The sequence below is a fragment of the Mandrillus leucophaeus genome, unplaced genomic scaffold (genome assembly GCF_000951045.1).
Source record: "Mandrillus leucophaeus isolate KB7577 unplaced genomic scaffold, Mleu.le_1.0 Scaffold554, whole genome shotgun sequence".
NCBI classification, from domain to species: Eukaryota; Metazoa; Chordata; class Mammalia; order Primates; family Cercopithecidae; genus Mandrillus; species Mandrillus leucophaeus.
Window position 1 is genome coordinate 1,255,211 of NW_012105964.1, and position 22,518 is coordinate 1,277,728.

The 22,518-nt window shown below is 39.0% G+C and overlaps 1 protein-coding gene across 3 annotated transcripts in view; it reads left to right on the forward strand.

The window, feature by feature from the left end:
* The window catches only part of PLCH1 (phospholipase C, eta 1), a 254,831-nt gene that overhangs the window by 64,802 nt on the left and 167,511 nt on the right, over positions 1–22,518 (forward strand). For 2 of the 3 annotated variants that reach the window (XM_011998059.1, XM_011998058.1), the window contains exon 1: positions 4,014–4,433. The exons of the other annotated variant lie outside the window; for it this stretch is intronic. In XM_011998059.1, the coding sequence (XP_011853449.1) occupies positions 4,391–4,433 (43 nt within the window). In that variant the 5' untranslated portion in view covers positions 4,014–4,390. Of the gene's footprint in view, positions 1–4,013; positions 4,434–22,518 lie in introns of those variants that run through there. 3 annotated transcript variants of the gene reach the window in all.

Below are 22,518 nucleotides of genomic sequence, written 5' to 3' on the forward strand. Positions count from 1 at the left end.
GGCATGAGCCACCGTGCCCGGCCGAGTATTTTTTATTTTTATTTTTTTTAAAGCATTTGTGTGTTTCTATGCCAGAGACACTAACAGCTTCTGGAATTGTATGGGAATATTTTCTAGCTGGGAAAAAAACATGAGGCATTTCAATATCAGGCCTAAAACCTTACAGATGGTTTCCAGGACCTAAAGCACAGAGCCAGGGGAAAGGGCCCAAATCTGGAGTCAGCTTGGGTTTGAATTCTGGTTCATCACAGCTGTGTGATCTTGGACTTCTTGTCAGACTTGAATCTCAGTTTTCTTACCTTTAAAATATGGATACTAATATATCTCCTTGCAGAATTTTCCTGAAGATTAGGGAAGATAATGTTTGCATAGTGGTGTCTGGTAAATGGTAGCTTTTGTAATAATGTTTCATTAAGTGACATGGTTTCTAGGTTTGTGTCAGTAGGTTTTCTGATTGGACTTGTGAGCCCTAAGGGCAGATATGCTCCATGTTTTCACTCCGAGTTCATCTCAGTTTAGAATTATATGACTGGTGAGGTTGGGGTGTGGCGAAAGTGTTGTGTAGAACATTTTAAACATGAGACTTGGTTAAATGAAGTTATATCAAGCTAGTGATTGGCGTGGCCATTCACTTACTGCATTAGCTTCTATTTATGGAGTATTTATTTTTCCAGTCACTGGGGCTAGGCCCTTGGCCTCTACCACTCATTTACTCTTCAGCAATACCCTGTGAGGCAGGCCCTGCCATCACCAGAGGAGGATATTTAGGCTTAGAGGTTTAGAGAGCACCAGCCCCGCCGACTCCCATTTGGTGTTGTCAGATTTAGCAAAAAGAAATACAGGAATATTACAGCAAGTAAAAATACAGGAAAAAACATACAGAAAATATTTAGCAAGAAAAAATGCAGTATGGCATGGGACATACTTAACTGAAAATTATTTGGTGTTTCTCTGAAATCCGAATTTAACTGGGTGTCTTGTTTTATCTGACAACCCTACCCATAACTGACCCAAGGCCAGGCAGTGAGTAAAGGAAAAGGCTGGGACTTACATCTTTCTCCATCTTCCATGGAAACCATTGCTTTTACCTATTACTTTATGATGTTTCTTTTTTTTTTTTGAGACGGAGTCTCGCTCTGTCGCCCAGGCTGGAGTGCAGTGGCCCGATCTCAGCTCACTGCAAGCTCCGCCCCCCGAGTTCACGCCATTCTCCTGCCTCAGCCTCCCGAGTAGCTGGGACTACAGGTGCCCGCCACCTCGCCAGGCTAGTTTTTTGTATTTTTTAGTAGAGACGGGGTTTCACCGTGTTCGCCAGGATGGTCTCCATTTCCTGACCTCGTGATCCGCCCACCTCGCCCTCCCAAAGTGCTAGGATTACAGGCTTGAGCCACCGCACCCGGCCATGATGTTTCTTTAAGAAATCAGAAGTAGAACTCAGGTGTGAAAGATGAGGGAAATGCTGTCAGATGAAGTGTAAAGTCCTTCACTGACTGTAAATTTAGAAGTTGAACTCAGAAATATTGTTTTTTATTTTTCACCTGATTGTTGAAGGTAATTCCATGTTAGGTCTAATGATTAAAAATGGAGAAAGTTGACGAGGGTCTACAAGATAACCACTGTATGCCAAGTACGGTGCTAGAATGAATCTGGAAAAGGCCCAAACTTTCCAAATAAGGGTGCCAGTTAAGAAGTGAAAGATTCTAAGGCTGTAGGATTGTTGAGGTGATCCATCAGAGGAAGCACCATTGCCCCCAGAGTCTGTTGGCCTAGCTTTGATACTGTACATAACCTTCTGTTGGGAGAATACAGGGGAGTGATTTCAGAGCTATGGTTATTCATTCAGTGTCTCTGTCAACCTCAGGATAGGTGTTTATAAGTTTTATGATTCTTCTGAATGAGCTGCATAGGAGGTTATTTGCTACTGCTGAAGAGTTGGATATTTAATAAGGAGTAGATATTTCTAGGCTCTCAAAAATCTGCGAGTGCTCCTTGGTGGTCAGACAGACACTTATGGGCCATAATTGCTTTTTAAAAGCTTTCCCCCCTGCCCTATGAAGCTGCTATGTGCTCCCCTGGGTGAGTGGCTTGGCCGTCAAAGGTGCCCCAGAGCCACTCAGGATAAACCTGCCATGTGCTTGTGTGGTTGGGCTCCATATCCAATTCTGCATGTCAGTCTTTTCAGGGAGGAGCCTGGGGCTTCAGGAGCAAGAGGTGCGAGGGATGAAGAACTTATTATGACCAAGACTCCCGGTAGGTAAAGGGAGCACATAAAAAGTTTGTCCCCTTCCTCTTTCTTGACCCCAGATTGGAGTGGGGAGGGGGGATCTTTGGAAGGAAGGCTTTCCAAACCTTCTTGGCAGCCGGGAGTACTTTGCTCTTCACCTCTTTTCAGGACTGAGTGACAGATAAACCCAAGATGCCTCTTGCTTTTTGGGCATCTTTGGTTCTGGGCAGCCAAAGGAACGAGACATTCATTATTTGGTGTTACTAATTTTGTGTTAAGAAAACACCATTGTCTTTTTGTATAAAATTATCTGGGAGTATTAAATACTTGGAGTATTTAGCAGGAATGGGTATTTCTGAGATATCTCACATTTTGGGGTGCCATCTTGTGTTCGGACCACTGATTAATTCAGATTAAGCAATGAAGTCCACTCCTTGTCTGGGCTGATGTAAATAACTTCAAGACTAATAATAGTAAAACAATAATAATATATAATTGTGATTCTAAGCATTTTATGTGTATTAAATTAATTACTGCAATAACATTTTGAAGTAGAAACTATTATTATGCCCACTGTACAAATAAGGAAATGGAGGAGCAGAGAATTTAAGTAAATTGCCCAAAGTCACTCAGCTAGTTGGTGGCAGAGTCAGTCTTTGAACCCAGGCAGAGAGGCTCCTAAACTCTTAATGGCTATTTTGTACAGTCATGTATGTATGTGTGTCAGATTCAGTCTTGCAAGAAGGATATTCTTATCATGTATTTAATTGTGTGTGCCCACATATACCTTTGAAATCCAAGTCTCTCTAGAGTATTTAAAAGTAAATAGTGTGGTTTGCAATTTGGGGCAGGGGATGCGCAAAATGGGAAACAGGTGAATTGGATCTGGGATAGAGCTTGGCACCTTGGAATCGAGGAGTGAGTTAGCAATCTAGGCTGGGTGGCCCTGGTGGGAATTGCCTAAAGGGCCTGACACTGGTATATACAGAATGGGAGATGCTGGGAGTCCTAAGGGCCACAGGTGGGGGAGGGACAGCTAAAGCTGGGAGAAGAAAATGGCAATAGGGTCGATGTTAGAAAGGGAATGCTGGAGTAAGAGAGTTAATACTCAGGATGAGAGGCTTAGTTACAATGCTTAAAGGCAAGACTACCGTAAATTGCTTATGAAATATACCTGCTTATGTGTATGTTTGTCTACCTATCTCTTCAAAGAAGTTGAATAAAGTTGCAAATAATGCTTACATAGACTTTAGGGAAAATTGCACTATAACATTGCGCGGTTTCATTCACTAAAAACTGACTTTTTTAGACCCATTCATGCTGTTTACCTTGTCCACGTCCACAGGGATGTGATTTTTTTTTTTTAACCTAAGAAATAGCCTTCACCTAGTGTTTTGAAACTGTAACCTCATTCCTTCTGAGTTGGAAACATTCCAGTCTTTTCAGTGATCATTGCTATGTTTGTGTATGAACAAAATCAGGACAAAAAAAGCAAGGAAAACCCTCAATGCTTTGAATATGCGCTTAACCTGACTGGCACAAAAGTAGTCTATAGGGCAGTCATAGCTTATTTCTTAATGGATTGTGTTTGCCTCCGATGGAGTGATGTTTGCTTCCGAGAGTGTGTGTGTGTCTGTGTGTGTGCTTCTGTGTCTCTGTGTGTGCATGATCATTTTCTGTATTCAGTCTGCGTCACTCCCACGGTAATCAGTGTTTCTCAATGACCTCTGAAGGTGAGGAGGGTTTCTTTGATGGCTAAAGACCTACACTTCCCAGACATTAAATGTGCATAATGCCTTGAGGGCTTTAACGCGGCCGCACGAAGCATGCATGTCTCATACCCAAAGTAGCCACAGCGCCTGCATTCCCACAATAGCGGCAGCCCGGAGCAGATGCTTCCAGTGTGCTTATCTGGCTGTGCTTTTCACTTTGGGACAAAGTTCTATAATCATATCTCATGGATTTATTTTCTCCACACTGTAAAGCCTGAATTGTGAAGATCTCATCATGCCATAAAGGGCAGCATGAGCCAAGTTCTGGGGGCTGCTAAGGATTTCTTTGCCTTTTTTTTCCCACCCTTTTTGGAGATGTGTATCAGGAAAAGGCTTTGCCTTTAGAGAGAAATTTTACTGCTCTTGCCAATAATGTGTAAGACTATTAAATTTAATGGCAGACCTTGAAGTGTATAAAAACTTAAGTCCAGAAAAAGGTAAGATTCATACTATTAATTTTAAGGTAAGTGTAATAGTCCTAGTAAAAGATGGTAAACATTTATTTTATTTCATGTTTAGTTAAGTTAAATATTTATTTGAATTCTTCAGAACATATTTATTATATTTCAGTATGAAATGAGGTAACAAAGTATTTTTGATTAGGTAGAAGTGTTTTTTTCTTATAAATGTAGACTTTTATAAGAGTAGAATTTGCATGCTGACAAACTGAAAGTATATCATTATATTAAAATGGTCAGTGAGAAAATAATTTGTATTCTTAGGTTGTAAGTCAGGATACAGACATGCTTAAAAATTTAATTTGTCTGACATTTATAAACAGTAGGTTTTAATTGAAACATTGTCAAGTCTTGTTCAGTTTGAATAGTGATGAATAAAGCTATATTTTAACTTTCTACAATAATCTGGAGAGAATGATTCCCAATTTATATCAATTCAAGCTAGTCAGGGATAGTAAAAATAATTAGCTCTATAAAATAGAATGGCAGAAGTATTCAGCACAGATAAAATGGAGGCAGGATCCATGTATCATGTTCTTAGAGCCTGTCTGTCAGCTCCAGGAGCATGAGAGAAACATCTTAAAGTATGAGTTAGGAGATCAGAAATTGAAAATCTATGGAGACTGTTCTTGAATTGTAAGAATTATTCCTTCCTGGTCAGACAGAATAAATGACATGTCAAGAAATGTCTTCTAAAGTTACCTTCAAACTGAAATTTGTCTGTCATTTCAGATTATTCATATGCGTCTACTCAAATGTAACTTTATCACATCAATGCTGATCTGAAAGCCTGTCTGGATATTGTTGCTAGTTTACGGTATCAACTTTAATGTGCCATGTTCCTAGTACCAGCATCAATGTTTGCTTTTTATTCGAAATACGAATTGTACCATGGTTGAGATTTTCTTGAGTATACCTGAGTTTTCTAAGCATGGGAAGAAGCTTTTATGCAGAAATAGGGAAGGATTTGGCTCACTTGATATGCAGTTTGTCAGAAGAATTTCCATTTAGAGTTTTGTCTTATAATATGTTTGGAAACTCTTATATATGCAGAATGTAGGAGTAAATTGAACTGCACAGCATACTATCAGGGTCATCTTGCTTTACACATTATGGAAGTAATGATGAAAGTGACTTCTATTACTTTAACCACATAAGATGATCTTTAAATTTAAAATAGAGCTTTAATTCTTAGGAAATTTGAAATAATTTTTCTAGTCATACAAGCTTTTAAAGTTGATGAATGTAAGGTGTATTGTTTCAAGGTAGATGTTTTCACATACAGATGCCTTACCAGATATTTTTCAATGAGCAAATATTTCATATTTTATTAATAGATTTTCTATTATTTATTTTAGTGATTTTGTTCTGCTGAATGAAAAATTTTCATTACTGACTGGCCATCTTGGTATTAAAATCATTTCAGTTGGTAGCAAGACTATTTTTCAAAAAAATCTTTCTTCTGATTTCCAGATCAATTTTAAGAGGAACATCTTAAATTATGCAGATCAACTCTACATCTGAGTGTGTGAAACTGATAGATTCTGAAACATCATGAAATCTGAGTTGCATTGTTAAACAGTAACATTAGAGGAGTGGCTTCAATTGACTGGAGTACAAAGTTGAGGAATGTTTATTCAGAGGCAGGAAGACCATGAAGTATAAAGCCCATGTTTGCTCCTATGATTTGTATTTATGTATATAATTAGGAAATTATTGTTATTGTTGTTTCCCTTAGAATTTCATGTAATGTACTAAACCTCATCTCAGTGATTCTGAACAACACTGAGAAGATGTAGGGACCTGAATTGCAACATAAAACCAGAAGCAGGAGCAAGCTTGAGACATGTAAGGAAGGTGTTTTTATAATCTTGTTATGTCTCTGAGCCTCGATTTCCTTTTTAGTAACAAGAGGTAATACTACTTTCTTGCTTATGTCACGAGGTTGTTGTAAGAATTGCTGGTCTCTGAAAACGTTTGAAAGATAAAAAAGGACCACAGAAATGTAAGATGGTATAGTTGTACAAATAAGGATAATGTATATTTCATATACTTTAATGAAAAGAAATTGTAGTTGTTCTGGGATGACTTTGACCTAGAACTTTGGTACCATCTGCTACTAATTTCCCCCATGGTCTAGTATAGCCTACATGCCAGCAGTGTGCATGCTGTGTACGAATGCCTGATGGAAGGGCAGATGTCATCATAAGAGCGAGTCCTGGATTTCTAGAGCAGGAATAAACCATAGCAATCTCATTCTTTTATAAGAAGAAAAAATAGTCCTAGGGAGGCTGCATAATTTTCTCGAAGATGTGGAACAGATCTATGGCTGGAATTGAGCCATCCAATTCCCATATCATGAGAACTGTACCTACCCTTCTCAATCGTACAGATTTTTTTTTCTTTTAGAAGTTGCTACATTTAGATATTTGTGATTTTGCTCATGCTATGTCATTTGAATCCTTTGTACAAGGCTGATTTTTTTTTTTTTTTAGGGAAGGAAAATCAAGAGCTTCTTGTGGAATTCTCAACTGTTAATCATTAATGGGTACAGTTAATAGAGATAGACTGAGTGCTTTATCTACAAGGTGCTGGCTGGGGATATGAAGATGAATAAAAGAACTTACCTCTCTTCTAGTAACTTCTGGTATAGTGCACAAACATGCTTATATTACTGTAATAACAGTAATACTGTAATAGAGGAACATTCCAGTGGTACCTGAGTATGGAGAAGTCAGCAAAGGATTTCTGGAGGTGACATTTGAACTGAGCCTTGAAATATGATGAGGATGATGTCAGGTGGATAAGCAAGGGTTGAAGCTGAAGGAGTAGCAAGCACCAGGTGTTATAATAAGGACCTGGTAATCCAGGTTAAGACATTTAGACATTATTACAAAAAAAAAAAAAAAAAAAAGCAGAAAGTTTTAAGCTGGGGAGAGATTAATCAGATTTGAGTTTTAGAAAGATCTCTCTGACAACAGTTTGGAGACTGGTGGTGGAACGGGTGAGGCTGGAGCACTGGAGACCAGAAAGCTGTTGCAGTAAATAGTTGAGGAAACAATGGTCTCTATTCACGTTTCTTAGCTAAGATGGTCCTTCATAAGAAAACATTAGACTCTCAAGTCCACATTAGTGTCCTTTGCCACTGATCAAAGCTGCTGTAGAATTCGTAACTGCTGCTTTTTCTGCATACACTTGTTAATTCAGTCACTGCCTTGTATTTGGGATAAACTAGTTACAAGAAAGTCATTGCCTGATAAGAAATTTAACATTTCTGTCCTTACTGGGGTCATGACCTCTTGTCCACTAGACAAAATGGTGCCTAATTATGAGTATCCTGTTCTTTTATGGCAAACAAAAAATCATTTCTCCAAGAAGTTAGAGAACCCCTCCTCAACCTTTCCTAGGTTGCAGGAATTTGGTTTGAATGTTGTCATATTGCTTGCATAATCAGTCCAAATATAACATTAGGGCAGGAAGGTCTGTGGCCATTTCCTGGTGTTTCACGTTGTGGAATATAGCTGTTTCCCTATTTAATGAAGAAGGTGATACCCATAATGCTGTGTGCTTTAGTCTGTTCTACAGAGCTGTTAGTTTGTTTCTGAACTATCTGTGAGGGCAAGTTCTCCCTTATTGTTCTCAGTCAAAAATTTTTGGCTCTTTTCATGTATTGTTATTCCAGATAAATGTTAGAACTGCCTGTCTAGCTCCAGAAGTCACTTAGTTGTGGTTTTAGTTGAAATTACATTGCATTTATAGATTAACTCAAGAGAACTGCCAACTTTAAGTCATTGATTCCTCCTTTCAGGAACATAGTAGGATTCATCATATTTTAGGTTTTCTCTTAGGTCCTTCTCTTACATCAGTCAAGATTTAGAGCTTTCTTCATATAGGTTGTTCACATTTCTTGGTAGGTTTATTTTTATGATTTTAGTTGGTATTGTGAATAGACTCTTTTTCGATTACACCTTCTTAATTTAAAAAGTTGAAAAATTTAAACACAGTATTATAGAACTATTAACAAAAAACATAGTTTTTTTCCTCAGCCCTCTTTGCCTCTTTCCAAATAAATTACTTTTAACTCTTTTACTTTCCTTTTTGTAGGGTTTTAGTGTTACTTTTATATCTCTAACTGATGCACTTACACTGCCACTTATTGATTTCTCAACTTTTGATATTAATTATTGATTTTCTTCTATGATAGATGAGAAGTAGCTCACTTATATTGCCCCATGTCCTCTTTGGTTACCCTATTGGTTATCCCCGTATCTTTAACAATTCACTTACATTTTGGTTTCCTGCTCTGCCAGCTGGACTACTTACTCTACCTAGTGACCATCACTCTCCCTTTGCCAAACCTTTGCCTCTTTTATCCCTCCTAACTTCTCTTAGTATAATCATTTTTTCATTCTTTTTCTGTACTCATAATTACTCCTCCTATGTTTTGATCATAGATTGACTTCAAAGTTTAATATCAATAAACAAGATTCACATTACTGTGACTACTTACATTTACATTATTGTGACTATATAAATGCTCATCAGAGCAAAGTAACCACCTAAGTTATTTCAATTAGGGTTACTGCTTCGGAACATAGCATCAGAGGAAAAGGACAGATTCTAGAGTTTTCTATAGCAAATGACGGGATCAAATTCATTAGAAAAAAATCGAGTACCTAACACTAATTTTGACAACTAGCCATCTTCATCATAACTCTATGAAGTGCATATAGTTATCTTCATTTTAAAGGCAAGGAATCTGAGGTGCATAGAGAGAAAAGAACTTGCTCTAGGTCAGCTGTAACTGGTAGAGCTGACATTTGAATCCTGCTGGCTGACTTTGGAACCTGGACTTGCAGCTCTGTTCTCTCTCTTAGAAATGTTATTACTTTGTTAGAGGTGGTAAGATACATAGGCAGGAAGCAATCGATTGCTTGTTTTTGTAAAAGGTTCTCTGCTTGTATGAAAACATCTCAGTTTAACATCTCCTCCTTTGTGCATTTGCCTTTCCCCAGCCGACAGGTTGGCCTGATGTTCCTTGGAATGAATGGGCCTGCAAATACGTACTTCCTGAGTGCGAAATGGAAAGGGGAACAGTATGGTAGGTTACATAGGGTTTGGCACAGGGAAGCAGTGGGGGAAGAATGGTTAGCCAGGTTTTTAATATCTCCCTGAGGAGTTTGGGCTGGATCTAAAGAGCAAGGGGAGAAGATGGTAAGTTTTGGGGTACATGTGTGATGTAAAAGTGGTATTTTGGGGAAAAGAGTCTAGAAGTGCTATGAAAGATAGATTACACAGCCCAAGGGAAAGGGTCGTTGTCATCTGCTTGAGAGATTGGTTCAGATCAGGGCCATGAACCCTACCCATTGAAGTTTTGACAAATGATCTGTAACTGTCTCTAATTACTTGTCAGCAAACAGAAGCTACCATGAGTGAGCTAGAGTTACTTCAGCTGTCTCTCTGAAGAAAGGTGAATGATTGTCTCTATCGATCTGTTTAAAGAATAAGTCATGGTTGTAGATGAGTGTTACATAAGGTTTTTGTCTCATCCAGTGACCTCTTGCTTCTTGCTTTTCTTTAAAATCCATGTGAGTATTTTCAGTTTTACCAGGGAGGGTGTATAAAGATAAAACTTGAGAAAATATACAAGCAGGGCTCTGAGGCAACCCTCTTCCCCCAGATAACTTTTAGAACTTCCTGTCTAGTTCCAGAAATCACTTAGTTGAGGTTTTGATTGGAATTACATTGCATTTATGGATTAACTCAGGATGGTGAAATAAAACCAAATGAGAAAAGAAGAGATGAAATAAAAGGCAGCTTTAAAGGACAATTTCATTCCTCTTTTATAATTTCTCTTTGCATTTCATCTTTATGTCTAAGTTCATCATTTGCCCTTTATAATCTTTTTTCTTTGTTTTATTTGGAATGTCTAAGGTTATACCCAAGGACTGGTTTAAAAAAACAAGCAATCTTGATTTATATCAAATGCTAAAATGAACTTTCTCCTTGCCTTTCCCACTCCTTGGACATAACCATCGTTGATATTTTGTCATGTGGATTTGCATTTCTCCAGAGGTGTTGGTACGTCTAGTACATACATGCACACACGCATGTAAACAGAAAGGAGTTACGCCATTGATGTAGGTCTCATAAAGAAATGAAACTTTTATGTGGTTAACAAAAGAGAATGAGGACTATACCTCGTGTGAGCCATTTCATATCTCCACCTTCCTATTTCTACTTGTTGAAATATGAACGGTATGAACAGGAGGCAGGTCTTCAGTTGGACTTAGTAAACAGGTGCCTCTCAGATCATGAGTATTCTGCTGATTTTGAGGTTTTAATCTTAATTTTAATGATATTATACCTTCCTTATTGTCTCATTTTTGTATTCCTTTTATTTACTAATTTATTTTCTCATGTTCTCACTGATGGTTTTAAAAATGAAAGGCCAGAAAATCAACTAAGAAAATGAGAGAATAAGAACATACAAATTTTGTTGTCCAAGCTAGAGTACAGTGGCACAGTCTTGGCTCAATGTAGCCTTGACCTCCTGGGCTCAAATGAACCTCTCACCTCAGCTCTTGGGTAGCTGGCATTACAGATGCATGCCCCCATGTCTGGCTAATTTTTGTACTTTTTGTAGAAATGGGGTCTCACTATGTTGCCCATGCTGGTTTTGAACTGCTGGCTTGAAGTGATCTTCCTGCATTAGCCTCCCAGAATGCCGGGATTACAGGCATAAGCCATCGTGCCTGGCCTTCAAGTTTTTTATTTGCTACTTAATTCTTACTTTATTTAAAAAAAGTCTTAGCCAGTCCTCTATTTAATGTTTGTGTATAGTCATTCTCAACTTATTTCATATTCTCTCACTACTACTTACTGTTTTTGACCACAAATGTATGCCTTTTTTTTCCTGAAGAAGTGGTGGATGAAAGCAAGTGGCTATGCCCAATCCTCGGGCATAACCATGATTGATATTTTGGCATGTGGATTTGCGTCTTTCCAGAGGTGTCAGTGCATGTAGTATATACATGCACACACACGTAAACAGTCCCCAGTTATGCACAAGGGGACAAAGGAAGAATACAATGGATGAAGAATGAAGCCATCTCATTCTGCTCTTTGGTCTCACCTTTTCTTTTTTTTCTTTTTCTTTTAGACAGAATCTTTCTCTGAGGTCCAGGCAGGAGTGCAGTGGCGTGATCTCGGCTCACTGCAACCTCTGTCTACTGAGCTCAGGCAATTCTCCTGCTCAGCCTCCTAAGTAGCTGGAATTACAGGCGTGTGCCACCACACCCTGCAAATTTTTTTATTTTTAGTAAAGACAGGGTTTCACCATGTTGGCCAGGCTGGTCTTGAACTCCCGACCTCAGGTAATGCGCCCGCCTCGGCCTCCCAAAGTGCTGGGATTACAGGTGTGAACCACTGCCCTGAGTCTAGGCTCATGTTTCTTATTTTCCCCTCTGAACACTCACCCTCTCCTATTTGTTGTAATCTCTCCACAGTTGTCCTTTCTGTTTTCAGACATCGTTTCCCCAGTTTTCTCAATTCATCTTATTTTTTATATAGAAATACAATTTAGAATGTATTTGGTTTACGAAACCCCATGCATGCCCACAAAGATAAGAATCAGTGGGTTGATTGTATGTCTCTGACCTTTATTAGCTGCCAGACCTTGGAGTTAGTTGTCTACCCGTTGTGTTGGGCTAGGGGATCTTTCGAAGTCCAGTGATTTTTCTTGTTCTAAGCTCAGATAAGTGTTATTAAGAAAAGAAAAAAAGCAAAGTGAAGCAAATATTGGCAGGCCTGGCAGAAGCCCCAAAGAGGTTCACAGAGAGCAACAAACTGATGAAAGTTCTCAACTTGTTGATTGTTAGTGCAAATAGTGTTAGCAGTTCCTGACTAGCATTCTCTTTGTATTTGCTGGGTGATGTGACTCTTTTTTTTTTGAGCTGGAGTCTTGCTCTGTTGCCTGGGCTGGAGTGCAGTGGTGTGGCTCACTGCAACCTTCACCTCCTGGGTTCAAGCAATTATCCTGCCTTAGCCTCCTGAGTAGCTGGGATTACAGGCACACACCACCACGCCTCGCTATTTTTTTTTTTAGGTAGAGATGGGGTTTTGCCATGTTGGCCAGGCTGGTCTTGAACTCTTGACCTCAGGTGATCTACCCGCCTCAGCCTCCCAAAGTGCTGGGATTACAGGCATGTGCCACTGTGCTCAGCCAATGTGACTCTTGTTTGATGACAGGGTTCAGTTTTGGTTACTGCATTTAAAAAGTGGTGGGGAAGTTGGCGTGTGATTGTTAAGAATATTAACACAATGGAGAAAGTGTTCCTCTAACAGCAGGTTAAGATTAAGGGGCTGGACATAATATTTCTCAGTTGAGCCAGTTTTATAATTATGTGGTTTCTAGTTATTATTTTCCATTTTAGAAATATTTTCATTTTACAAATATGTATATTTTTTCATGCCATTATTTTATTGTGCTACTTCTTTATCCTGAACTTATTTATTCCTGACTTTTCTGACTCTATTCTAAGGTTACATTCCCTTCAATTTAATTTCTCATATACTCAATAGATAATTTATTTTCTTATTCCTTTATTAAAGTTGCCGGGACTATCCCTCATTCTCACATGCAACCCATTCCCCTTTTTACTTTATCATTTATTTGTTTCTTTGTACCCCTACATGGGAGAAGAGGAACATTGGTGTCAGGGAGAGCACTGGAAATTCTAATCCAGAATTTTTTTTAGTGTACAGTGGGGGAGAGTATGGAATTTGGAATAAAATTATAGCAAAAGACAAGCTAAAGTTCTAATAGTGGCTGAGCGTTTGGCTAATCCCTTGGTCAATTTCTCTGGCACACAATTTAAAAATATGGATTTTGGACATCATTTTAAAAATATGGATTCTGTATACTTCAAAAAGTTGTGAGGATAAGATGAAATAATGTGGATAACAAGTCTTGTCCAGTGCTTGGTACATAGGCCTTTAATAAATGTTACCTTGAAATACATCTCCTAATAATACATGCCTGCTTGTTTTACTATCTGTCTACACACACAGACACACACACACACACACACACTCCTCATCTGTGTCTCATCCTTTCCTTTTTCTCAGGTTTGACAACCTATATCGGTTTTCGAATTGCATTTTTTCTCTAAGCTTCCATGTATATTTACCCTTTGCCCTAGCTAGTATATAACCAAAACCAAAGATAAGTCAAGCATATGATAAAGGTGTGAAAAACACCAAGGAAGCAATAACTTAAACAAATCCTTAGCTAATTTTAATAAGTATATGGCTTGTTATTTAGAGCACATAAATGCAGAAATAGATTATCTACTAAATTCTCACAATGCTAGTTCACTCACCATCCTTGATACCCCTTGAGGAGAATGAATATCTGATTATTTGTGTTTACTTCTTCCACACTAAGTCTTTCAAATCCAAAAGTGACTCTGCTTCTATTCACTTAGCCCAGTTGTATAAATTAGGCACACTGTAACTTTAAAGATAATAAATATATGTTTAGGATCATCTATAGAACAGAGATAATATTTTAAAATACAAAGAAGAGAACTAAAAAATTGAATAACTGTGTTTTCAAAAATTAAGAGAATGAGATAGATATATATGTTGTTGCCTTACAAGATTGCCAAAGAATTAAAAGAAAAAAAAAGATAACATCCAGTGTCACCAAAGGTGTGAGAAAATTGGCACTTTTATACACCACTAGTGGGAATCTGAATTAGTACCATCTCCCTGGAGGGCAATTTGACAGTAGAAAAACTCTTTGTCTCAGAAATTAGTCCTGTCAAATTACTTGTACATTTGCACAAAGATATATGTATAAGAAAGTTTATTGCATAGTTTTTGTAATAGCAAGAAAAAGGGAGCAGTCTAAGTATATACTAGTAGACAATTGATTTAAAAAAATAATAGCATATCTATACCATGTGCACAAGGCTACTAATAGTGATGTGAATATCTATGGTGATTGACATGAGAAGATGCTGATGGTTGTAGTTAATGGAAAATATTATATTTCCATTTTTCTTCATGCCTAAACATATCTGCTAAAGAGAAAGGTAAAAGAAGCTCAGAAGTTTATGCTCTGAAATAATAATACTGGTTATCTTTGAGTATGAGATTATTTGTGATTTATTTTCTTCTTCATACTTCTTTATACATTTGTGATTAGGATATATTACATTTATAATTAGAAAAAATCAGATTTATTTAAAAATCAGGGTACATAAAGAAAATATTTTGCTGGCTCACAGCTCTGCTCTGATGAGGCCAGTGCTAATCAGACTCTAGAGGCGGTCTCCCTGCCTCCAACCTCTTCTTCCTTAGATTGAGTGTGCTAAAGGCAGATCTAATTGCTGTCTCTTGTTCTCTCCTAGTCCTTTTACTGTGGTGTTGACACAGGTCTTTCCCAGTGCTTATCTTTGCTGCCTCTCCTTCCACTGTCTTGCTGGTTTACTATGTAACCATTTAGAACAATTTCTTCTTTCTTGAAAGCACTCTTTGCTTTGCCTGAATGTCCCTTGTCTGAAATATGATCTCTTCTGTCTCGTTGGCCTGGTAAAGTCATCCTTTGCATCTCGGCTATAGTTGAATGCAAACAACATTGGACCTGGGTGCAGACTCTATTAGCTAAAGTAATATGCAGATAAAGCTCTCTCTGTCAGTGGCTTCATACACATTTCTTACTGCTTTACCAGCCTAATACAAGTGTTTCTGCTTGAGTGACTCTCTTCCAAGAGGTGATTCAGGGGCCCAGGTTGCTTCTGTCTTGTGGTTCTGCTGTTGTCAACATGTCACCCAAAAGATTACCCTAGGAGTACCTCCTTCTGGCCAAATGGAAGGAGAAAAGAAAGCAGAGGATCATGTTAGCCAATTTTTATGAGGAACTTTTAAAGGGCAAAGCCCAAATTCCACTGACCAGAACCTAATCACATGGCCACACCCAACTGCAAGGGAGTCTGGAAAATGCAGTCTGGCTGTGTGCCCTGGAGGAAGAGGAAGTAAGTTTTGGTGAGCACTTAGTAGTCTGTGCCTGTAAGGTGGAAGCTCAAATCTTAGCTCCATCTCGACCTGTATGATGACTTAAGGAAATTAATTTATTTGAACTTTAGTTTTCTTATTTATAAAATGAAGATAATAAGACCTACCTATTTTAAAGGGTTGGTATGAGGGATTAAATTTTGAGCTAATATATATGAAATAGCTTCATAAATTATGAAATGTTATACAAATCCAAGGGGAAGCTTTCATTAACACACAGCTCACTCTTTTGCAATTTAAAAAAATGTACCTGAATACCAAGAGTTGGCAAACTATGCCCTGTAGGCCAAATTCAGTCAGTTGCCTGATTTTGTATATAAAGCAGACTACAACCCAAACACAGCCATATTTAATAGTGTACATATTTTCTAATGCTGTTTTTGCTCTCCTTGCAAAAGTGATTGTCACAGAGGCTGTATGGACCACACAGCCTAAAACATTTACTATCTGGCTCTTTACAGAAAATGTTTGCCGGCATTGAGACTAGACTGTGAGTGTCTGAGGTCTTATTCTTTTGTTATTTAGTATGGAACCTGAGTTACAGCAGGTGTTCAGGGAGTCTTTACCAAAGGGTTGAAATCTCTTTTTAGAGCCCTATAGTTCAGACATTATGCAGCTGGAAGGTAATTTCAGTAGGAAAGATGCTTTTCCACTAGGGTGGATGAGCATCATAGGTTTCTTTACACTTGTGGAATAGCGAACTAGCCAAGATAATCAGGCACCCTGAGTTCAGCCCCAGTTGAATCCCCTCTACTATGCTGCCTTTGCCAGGTTGTTTTCTGAACATAAGCACATGTCCTTTCTTATCTTTACAATTGGTACTGTCATCAGACTGTTTATGATGCATCATTATTCAATTCATTGGTTGGCAAATATTAACTGAATGATTATAGCAGGGAGTAAAAGACAGTTGGCTGAGGAATGCTTTGGTATCATAAGTGCACTGGCTCATTAATGTTTACTTCTGCTTGTTGCATAGCCTGAATTTTGCTAGAATAGTTTGAAGACATAATAGCCTAAACAGTAGTGGTGCATTACTTGATAGTAATGCTTGATAGTAAAGCATTACTTGATAGTAATGCTTTTCCTCTAATGACTGGCAAATTAAGAGTTTATATCAGCCAATCAGTACAGATTCAGCATTTAGCATGTAGAGATATTAAGCTAAATGTTGGAGGGGAAGTTCATGGAGCTAACGTTTATTGACTGCTTAGTAGCTGTTATGCATCATGCATTATACTGCTTGCAAAGGATAGCAGGGTAAATAAGTCATAGTCCCTGCCTGAGGCACACACAACTAAGTGGGAGAAGATACAAAAGGAATGGGTAAATGCCTCCTAGTTTTGAGAGACAGGGAAGGTTTTGCTGGGAGATAGTATTTTTATAGACATTAATATCTGGAACAGAAGTCTCTGCAGCTAGAATAATGTGGAGGTTGAATACTTTGACTGGCTTATGGAAAGTGGGAGAAAGGAGCAAAAGAAGAAAGAGAGCAAAAGGTTTCAGCAGTTAGTTAGTGATAGAATTAGGTCAGGATTTACTTCTCCCTGCATATTCTTAGTTACCCAAGTCTAACCAAAGGCAGTTGTCTAAATTGATTAAATCACAGGTTACAAAAGAGATATACATACGTTTTTGTAGATTACTCTTTTGTCTTTTTATTTTAAATAGTTAGATTTTAAAAGGATGTAGAAAACACAAGGTATGTACTTAGCCAGAAAACCTTTCTAGAATTTAACTATTGAAAATATCAGAGTGTGTTTCTCCTAGGAAATTTACGTAACAGGGACCATGTCTCATTCCACTTGGCATCCTTATAATCTACACTAGTGTCATACGATGGCACTGGCACACCATGATTGTTTATTCATAAAACATTGGAGATTTTTCAATCAGAAGCAAAGATTTAATACCTTTTTAAATTATTGTGAAAAAAGAAGAAAGGTAAGAAATACATAAACCTGAACTGGGCACGGTGGCTCATGTCTGTAATCCCAGAATTTTGGGAGGCCAAAGTAGGCGGATTACCTGAGGTCAGGAGTTCAAGACCAGCTTGGCCAACATGGCGAAACCCCATCTCTACTAAAAATACAAAAAGTAGCCTGGCATGGTGGTGGTCACCTGTAATCCCAGCTACTTGGAGGCTGAGGCATGAGAATCACTTGAACTCGGGAGGTGGAGCTTGCAGTGAGCTGAGATCATGCCACTGCACTCTCCAGTCAGGGCGACAGAGTGAGACTCTGTCTCAAAAACAAACAAACAAAAAACATAAGCCTGAAAGGCAGTAATAATCTAAGAAAAATTTAGAGATCCCACTGGGGTGGGGGTATTTGGTTGCAACGTGTCTCCATTAGTCTCTGGCTTAAAATTAAAAAAAAAAAAAAAAGACTTGTATATATACACATATAGTTTTTATTTTTTAATTTTTTTAGAGACAGGATGTCACTCTGTCACCTAGGCTGGAATGCAGTGGTGCGATTATAGCTCACTACTACCTCCAACTCCTGGGCTCAAGCTATTCTCCTGCTTCAGCCACCTGAGTAGTTGGGACTACAGGTGTGTGCCACCTTGACTAGCTAATTTTTTAATTAATTTTTTTTTTTTTTTGTACAGACAGGGTCTCACTCTGTTGCCAAGGCTGATCTTGAACTCTTGGCCTCAAAGGATTCTCCCACCTTGGCCTCCCAAAGTGTTGGATTATAGGCAAGAGCCACAGTGCCTTGCTCATATACAGTTTTCAGATCATGACAATAGCTTCTCTAGTTCTAGTGAGTATCCTCATCATAAGCTTGTTAAAGCAATACCATCAAGGCCTTTCATTGAACTATGTGGGTGATGGGCCCCTAACCAGAATATGGAGGGTGACAGCCCTAACTCGGGTAGATTCTGCTGATTCATTAAGAGATGTTTCTAGAGTGTTATCAGATACCATTACAAGCTCACCAAACACTGTGTTTATGTATTGTCTCTAGTTGAGTCAAATGCTTGAAGAAGTAGGAAGTGCCTATTTGCTTAAGATTAGCTCCTTAGCTTTAGAAAAGAAAACTAACTACTTGAGTGCTCCTAGCTTGCTTATGGAAATTACCAAAATGAACAGAGAGCAGACTATAACCCTAACTATATTCATTTTTGCTCACAGTCTGGTGCATAACTCTGTGAGTTATCTTTTTTATTTGAATGAGGTGGGAAATAAAAATCTAGTAACAGAGAGGAAAGGGGGAGAGACCCTACCAGACACTTTCTTTTCCCTTCTTTATTCAGAGGTCTGGAGATGTGTTTATTTTATAGCCGGTACAGTTGCTGTTTTTCCCCCAAACATATTTCTGCTTCAAAGCTTGTTCTTTGTTTGAGTGACAGAAGGAAACGAAGGTGCTGAAGGAAGGGTTTGGTAGGGCAAGTGAAAGGTTCAGGTATGGGGGGATGGGATGCTAGCAATTAGAACCAAGGCTTAGAATCTGAGCTATGAGTTGGCTTTGATAAACAGCCAGTAGCCTTTGAGACTCCCTCCTGGGTTCAGTGTGTCTTCAGAACCTGGCTTATAGATGGGCTAATCAAAATATGCCTTGTTACCCCCTAGGTAGGGTTGCCCTGTGACCCAGTGTAAGTAACCCTGGACTCAATGCTCTGTTCAACCTTTCTCTCTCTCCCTGTTGTCTATCTCTCTGGTCTGAGCACAGAGCCCCTTCATTGCCTTAGCTGAAAATCCATAAGGTTGTGCTATATGAACTACAAAGTTGTTGAAAAATTGGATTGTTTGCCTCTTATATGGTACACGAGAGTGCCGAATCCTAGCCACTAGACCACTAGGGAAGATATCATATATGGTATTTGAAATGTCTCCCCTCCACCTCTGCTATGGGCAATGCGGACACATTTTGCAGAGGACAATACTTCCCTATTCTAAATATGCCAGTTCTTCATGTGACATTTTGTTTAAAAGCCTCAGGCAGGCAGGTAGGGATTTCAGCTATATGGAATGATCTGTAGAGTATATCAGATCTTTGTTATTTGGTAAATTTCATATGAAATTCAATTACCTATGAAGTCACTCTAGGCGAGTCACTCATCCTAAGATACATAGGAAAAGGAAAATTGTCAATTTCTTTTTCAACAAGGGATTTTTCTTTTTTTTAAAAAAGGAGCATGTTGATTTTCTTTTGATAATGTAAAATCCAAATGCACAGAAGATGAGGCAAACTCTAGAGACTGGTATGGGGAGATGGATAGAAAAGTTATTTTAGTGCAACCCCCCTACCCCCAACTCCTGTAGTGACTGAAATTATTAAGCTAAAGTTCAGATGCAGCTGTAGTTAGATTACTTTAAAATTAGGGTATTAGGATGAAGTATATGTTTTTCAGGGGCAGAAATGGTGCCGTCTTCCTTTGTAAATCTCTGTATTCTCCAGAATGGTACTGTGCACACAGCAACTTTCTAAGGTATGCTAACCACTAAAAAGTCTTTATTGTATAAGACCTACAGGGGCTGACTGGAAATAGCCTCGGAGTTGGCCTGTTGCTGCCATCTCAATTTCAAATGCCTTCAGTATATGCAGTATTCTTAAGAATTTCAGAATGCGCTCTGAGAGACATCTTGGAGAGAGAATAGGTTGGTAAAAGTGGCTGTTGACTTTTGAAAATAATGTAGTTCCCCAAAAGATGTTATATCCAGGCAGGCCGTGGCTCTGCAATATTAGGAAAAGTCTGAGTTTCGATTGTGTTCAGCCTGTTAGGCACGGAGGACTGCTACAGAGAGTGGGCAGCCACTTTCATAATTCATGTGTGGGTGCCTTGTCAGGAGATCCATCCATTCTAGAAGACATCTGGCTCCCCCATTCATAAATATAGGTAATGATTCTTTCCAAGATAACATACAACATAGCAGACACTTGATATGCCAGTGTCAAATTAAGCAGAACTTACCTTTCTCTAATGATTGACTGATGTTAAGAAATGATTAGAAGTGAATAGACAGCTGGGCGTGGTGGCTCATGCTTGTAATTCCAACACTTTTGGAGGCTGAAGTTGGTGGATTGCTTGAGCCCAGGAGTTTGAGACTATCCTGGCCAACATAGTGAGACCCCATCTCTAAAAAATTACAAAAATTAGCTGAGCGCGGTAGCTCACACCTGTAGTAATCCCAATCCTTTGGGAGGCCGAGGTGGCTGGATCACCTGAGATCAGGAGTTTAAGACCAGGTGGACCAATATGGTAAAACCCGTCTCTACTAAAAATACAAAAATTAGCTGGGCATGGTGATGCGCACCTGTAATCCCAGCTACTTGGGAGGCTGAGGCAAGAGAATCACTTGAACCCAGGAGGCGGAGTTGCAGTGAGCCGAGATCATGCCACTGCACTCCAGCCTGGGCAACAGAGCGAGGGTCTATCTCAAAACAAAAAATTAAAAAATCAAAAATGAAAACAAAAATTAGCCAGACCTGATGACATTAGTCTGTACTCTGAACTGCTCTGGAGGCTGAGCAGGGAGGATTTCTTGAATCCAGGAGGTTCAGGCAGTGAGCCGTGATCATGCCACTGGGCTCCAGCCTGGGTGACAGAGTGAAACCCTGTCTAAAAAAAAAAAAAAAAAAGTGAATAGACATCTCACTCCTGGCATGTGGTCAGAGCAGTGAAGGAATATTCTGAAGTTTTGAGCTGTTTTGAGCTTGGGAAGGCTCCTTGTTATTGAGACATCATCTCTTGTCCTGACGAACTGGGAATTTAACTGTGCCCAATGTCCTTCAGCCCCATTGCTTCTTGGTGTTTTAAAGAAGCTGAGATGTCTTGGTTCCCTGTTACGGATGGGTTGTGATGGGCTTCACACATCTCCAAACAGTGATGATGTGACAACTAGGAAGACCATTTTGGTGTTGTCTTTGAATGTGGTATTGCTCCTTTGTCTTTGAGATTTCACTCATGTCCAGCAGTTAAGTTGGTGCTATGGTCTGGTGGATAATTATGTTTTCTAAGTAAGATTAACTTCTTAATTACTTGTGAAGGAGAAGCTGTAATATTGAACTGTGATTGCTTTCGGCAGGCAGCCAGGGAGAAAGAGTACAATTATATGTGTGACTACTTCTTTCCAAATGTGAAAGGCATACTTGTCAGTAGGAATATTTGACCATTGAGTTAACTTGTCATCAACTATTTCTGTTACTGAAGTAGTTGCATCAAAAGTGAATAGAGACTGACTAGAGAAATAAACTTTCTTAAAAGTAAATTTTATTTTTTAAGGAATATTCTTTTTTTAAAAATCAGTTATTAGGTTTTTGGTAAGAAATTTAGAGCACCAATTTGTGGGGATGAACTCTATTCGTCAGGGCAAACATGGATCAGCTTTGATTATTGTAGTAAAATGTGCAAGTCCACATCTTTCTAATCAACCTTGCACCATTCTGTAATCTCGTATTTCTTTTTCTGTGTTGGGGATCTCACCTTCCCGTGTCTGGGCTTCCGCAGCTGCTGCCTCTTGAGGTTGGTATCAGTGAGATGTTTTGGGATTCTCACATTGTTGAAATCAATTTTTGTGGACGTGGTGATGACAAATTTCTGGTGTGTTCCTCACAGAGGAACTTGATTGAGAACTAGAGATCCAGTCACAAGTAACAAGCCACTGCCCAGCTGCTTCAGGAAACCCACCGTCTTGCCTCTGTGGCGCGTGACGCCCAGGGAGGATGAGCAGAACGGTCCCAGGAGTGATGTTGCCTCGCAGTTTCCTCTGTGCTGACTGAGGGTTTTTTGCTGTGGCTCAGCAGCTTTCGAGGCACATCTTCAGTAGGATAGTATCTATGCATTCTGCAGAGTTTAACCATCTGGGTACCACCATCCTTGTCACCACCAACTGGTTTTGTAACAGTTGCACGAACCTTTTCCTTTTCAGTCTTGAATTTAGTGGCGAGTACCTCCTCTTGTATCTGGCTTTTCTGGAATACACAGTAGACAGGGAATATCTGCCAGTTCTTCTGATCAGGACAGGATTTCGGCT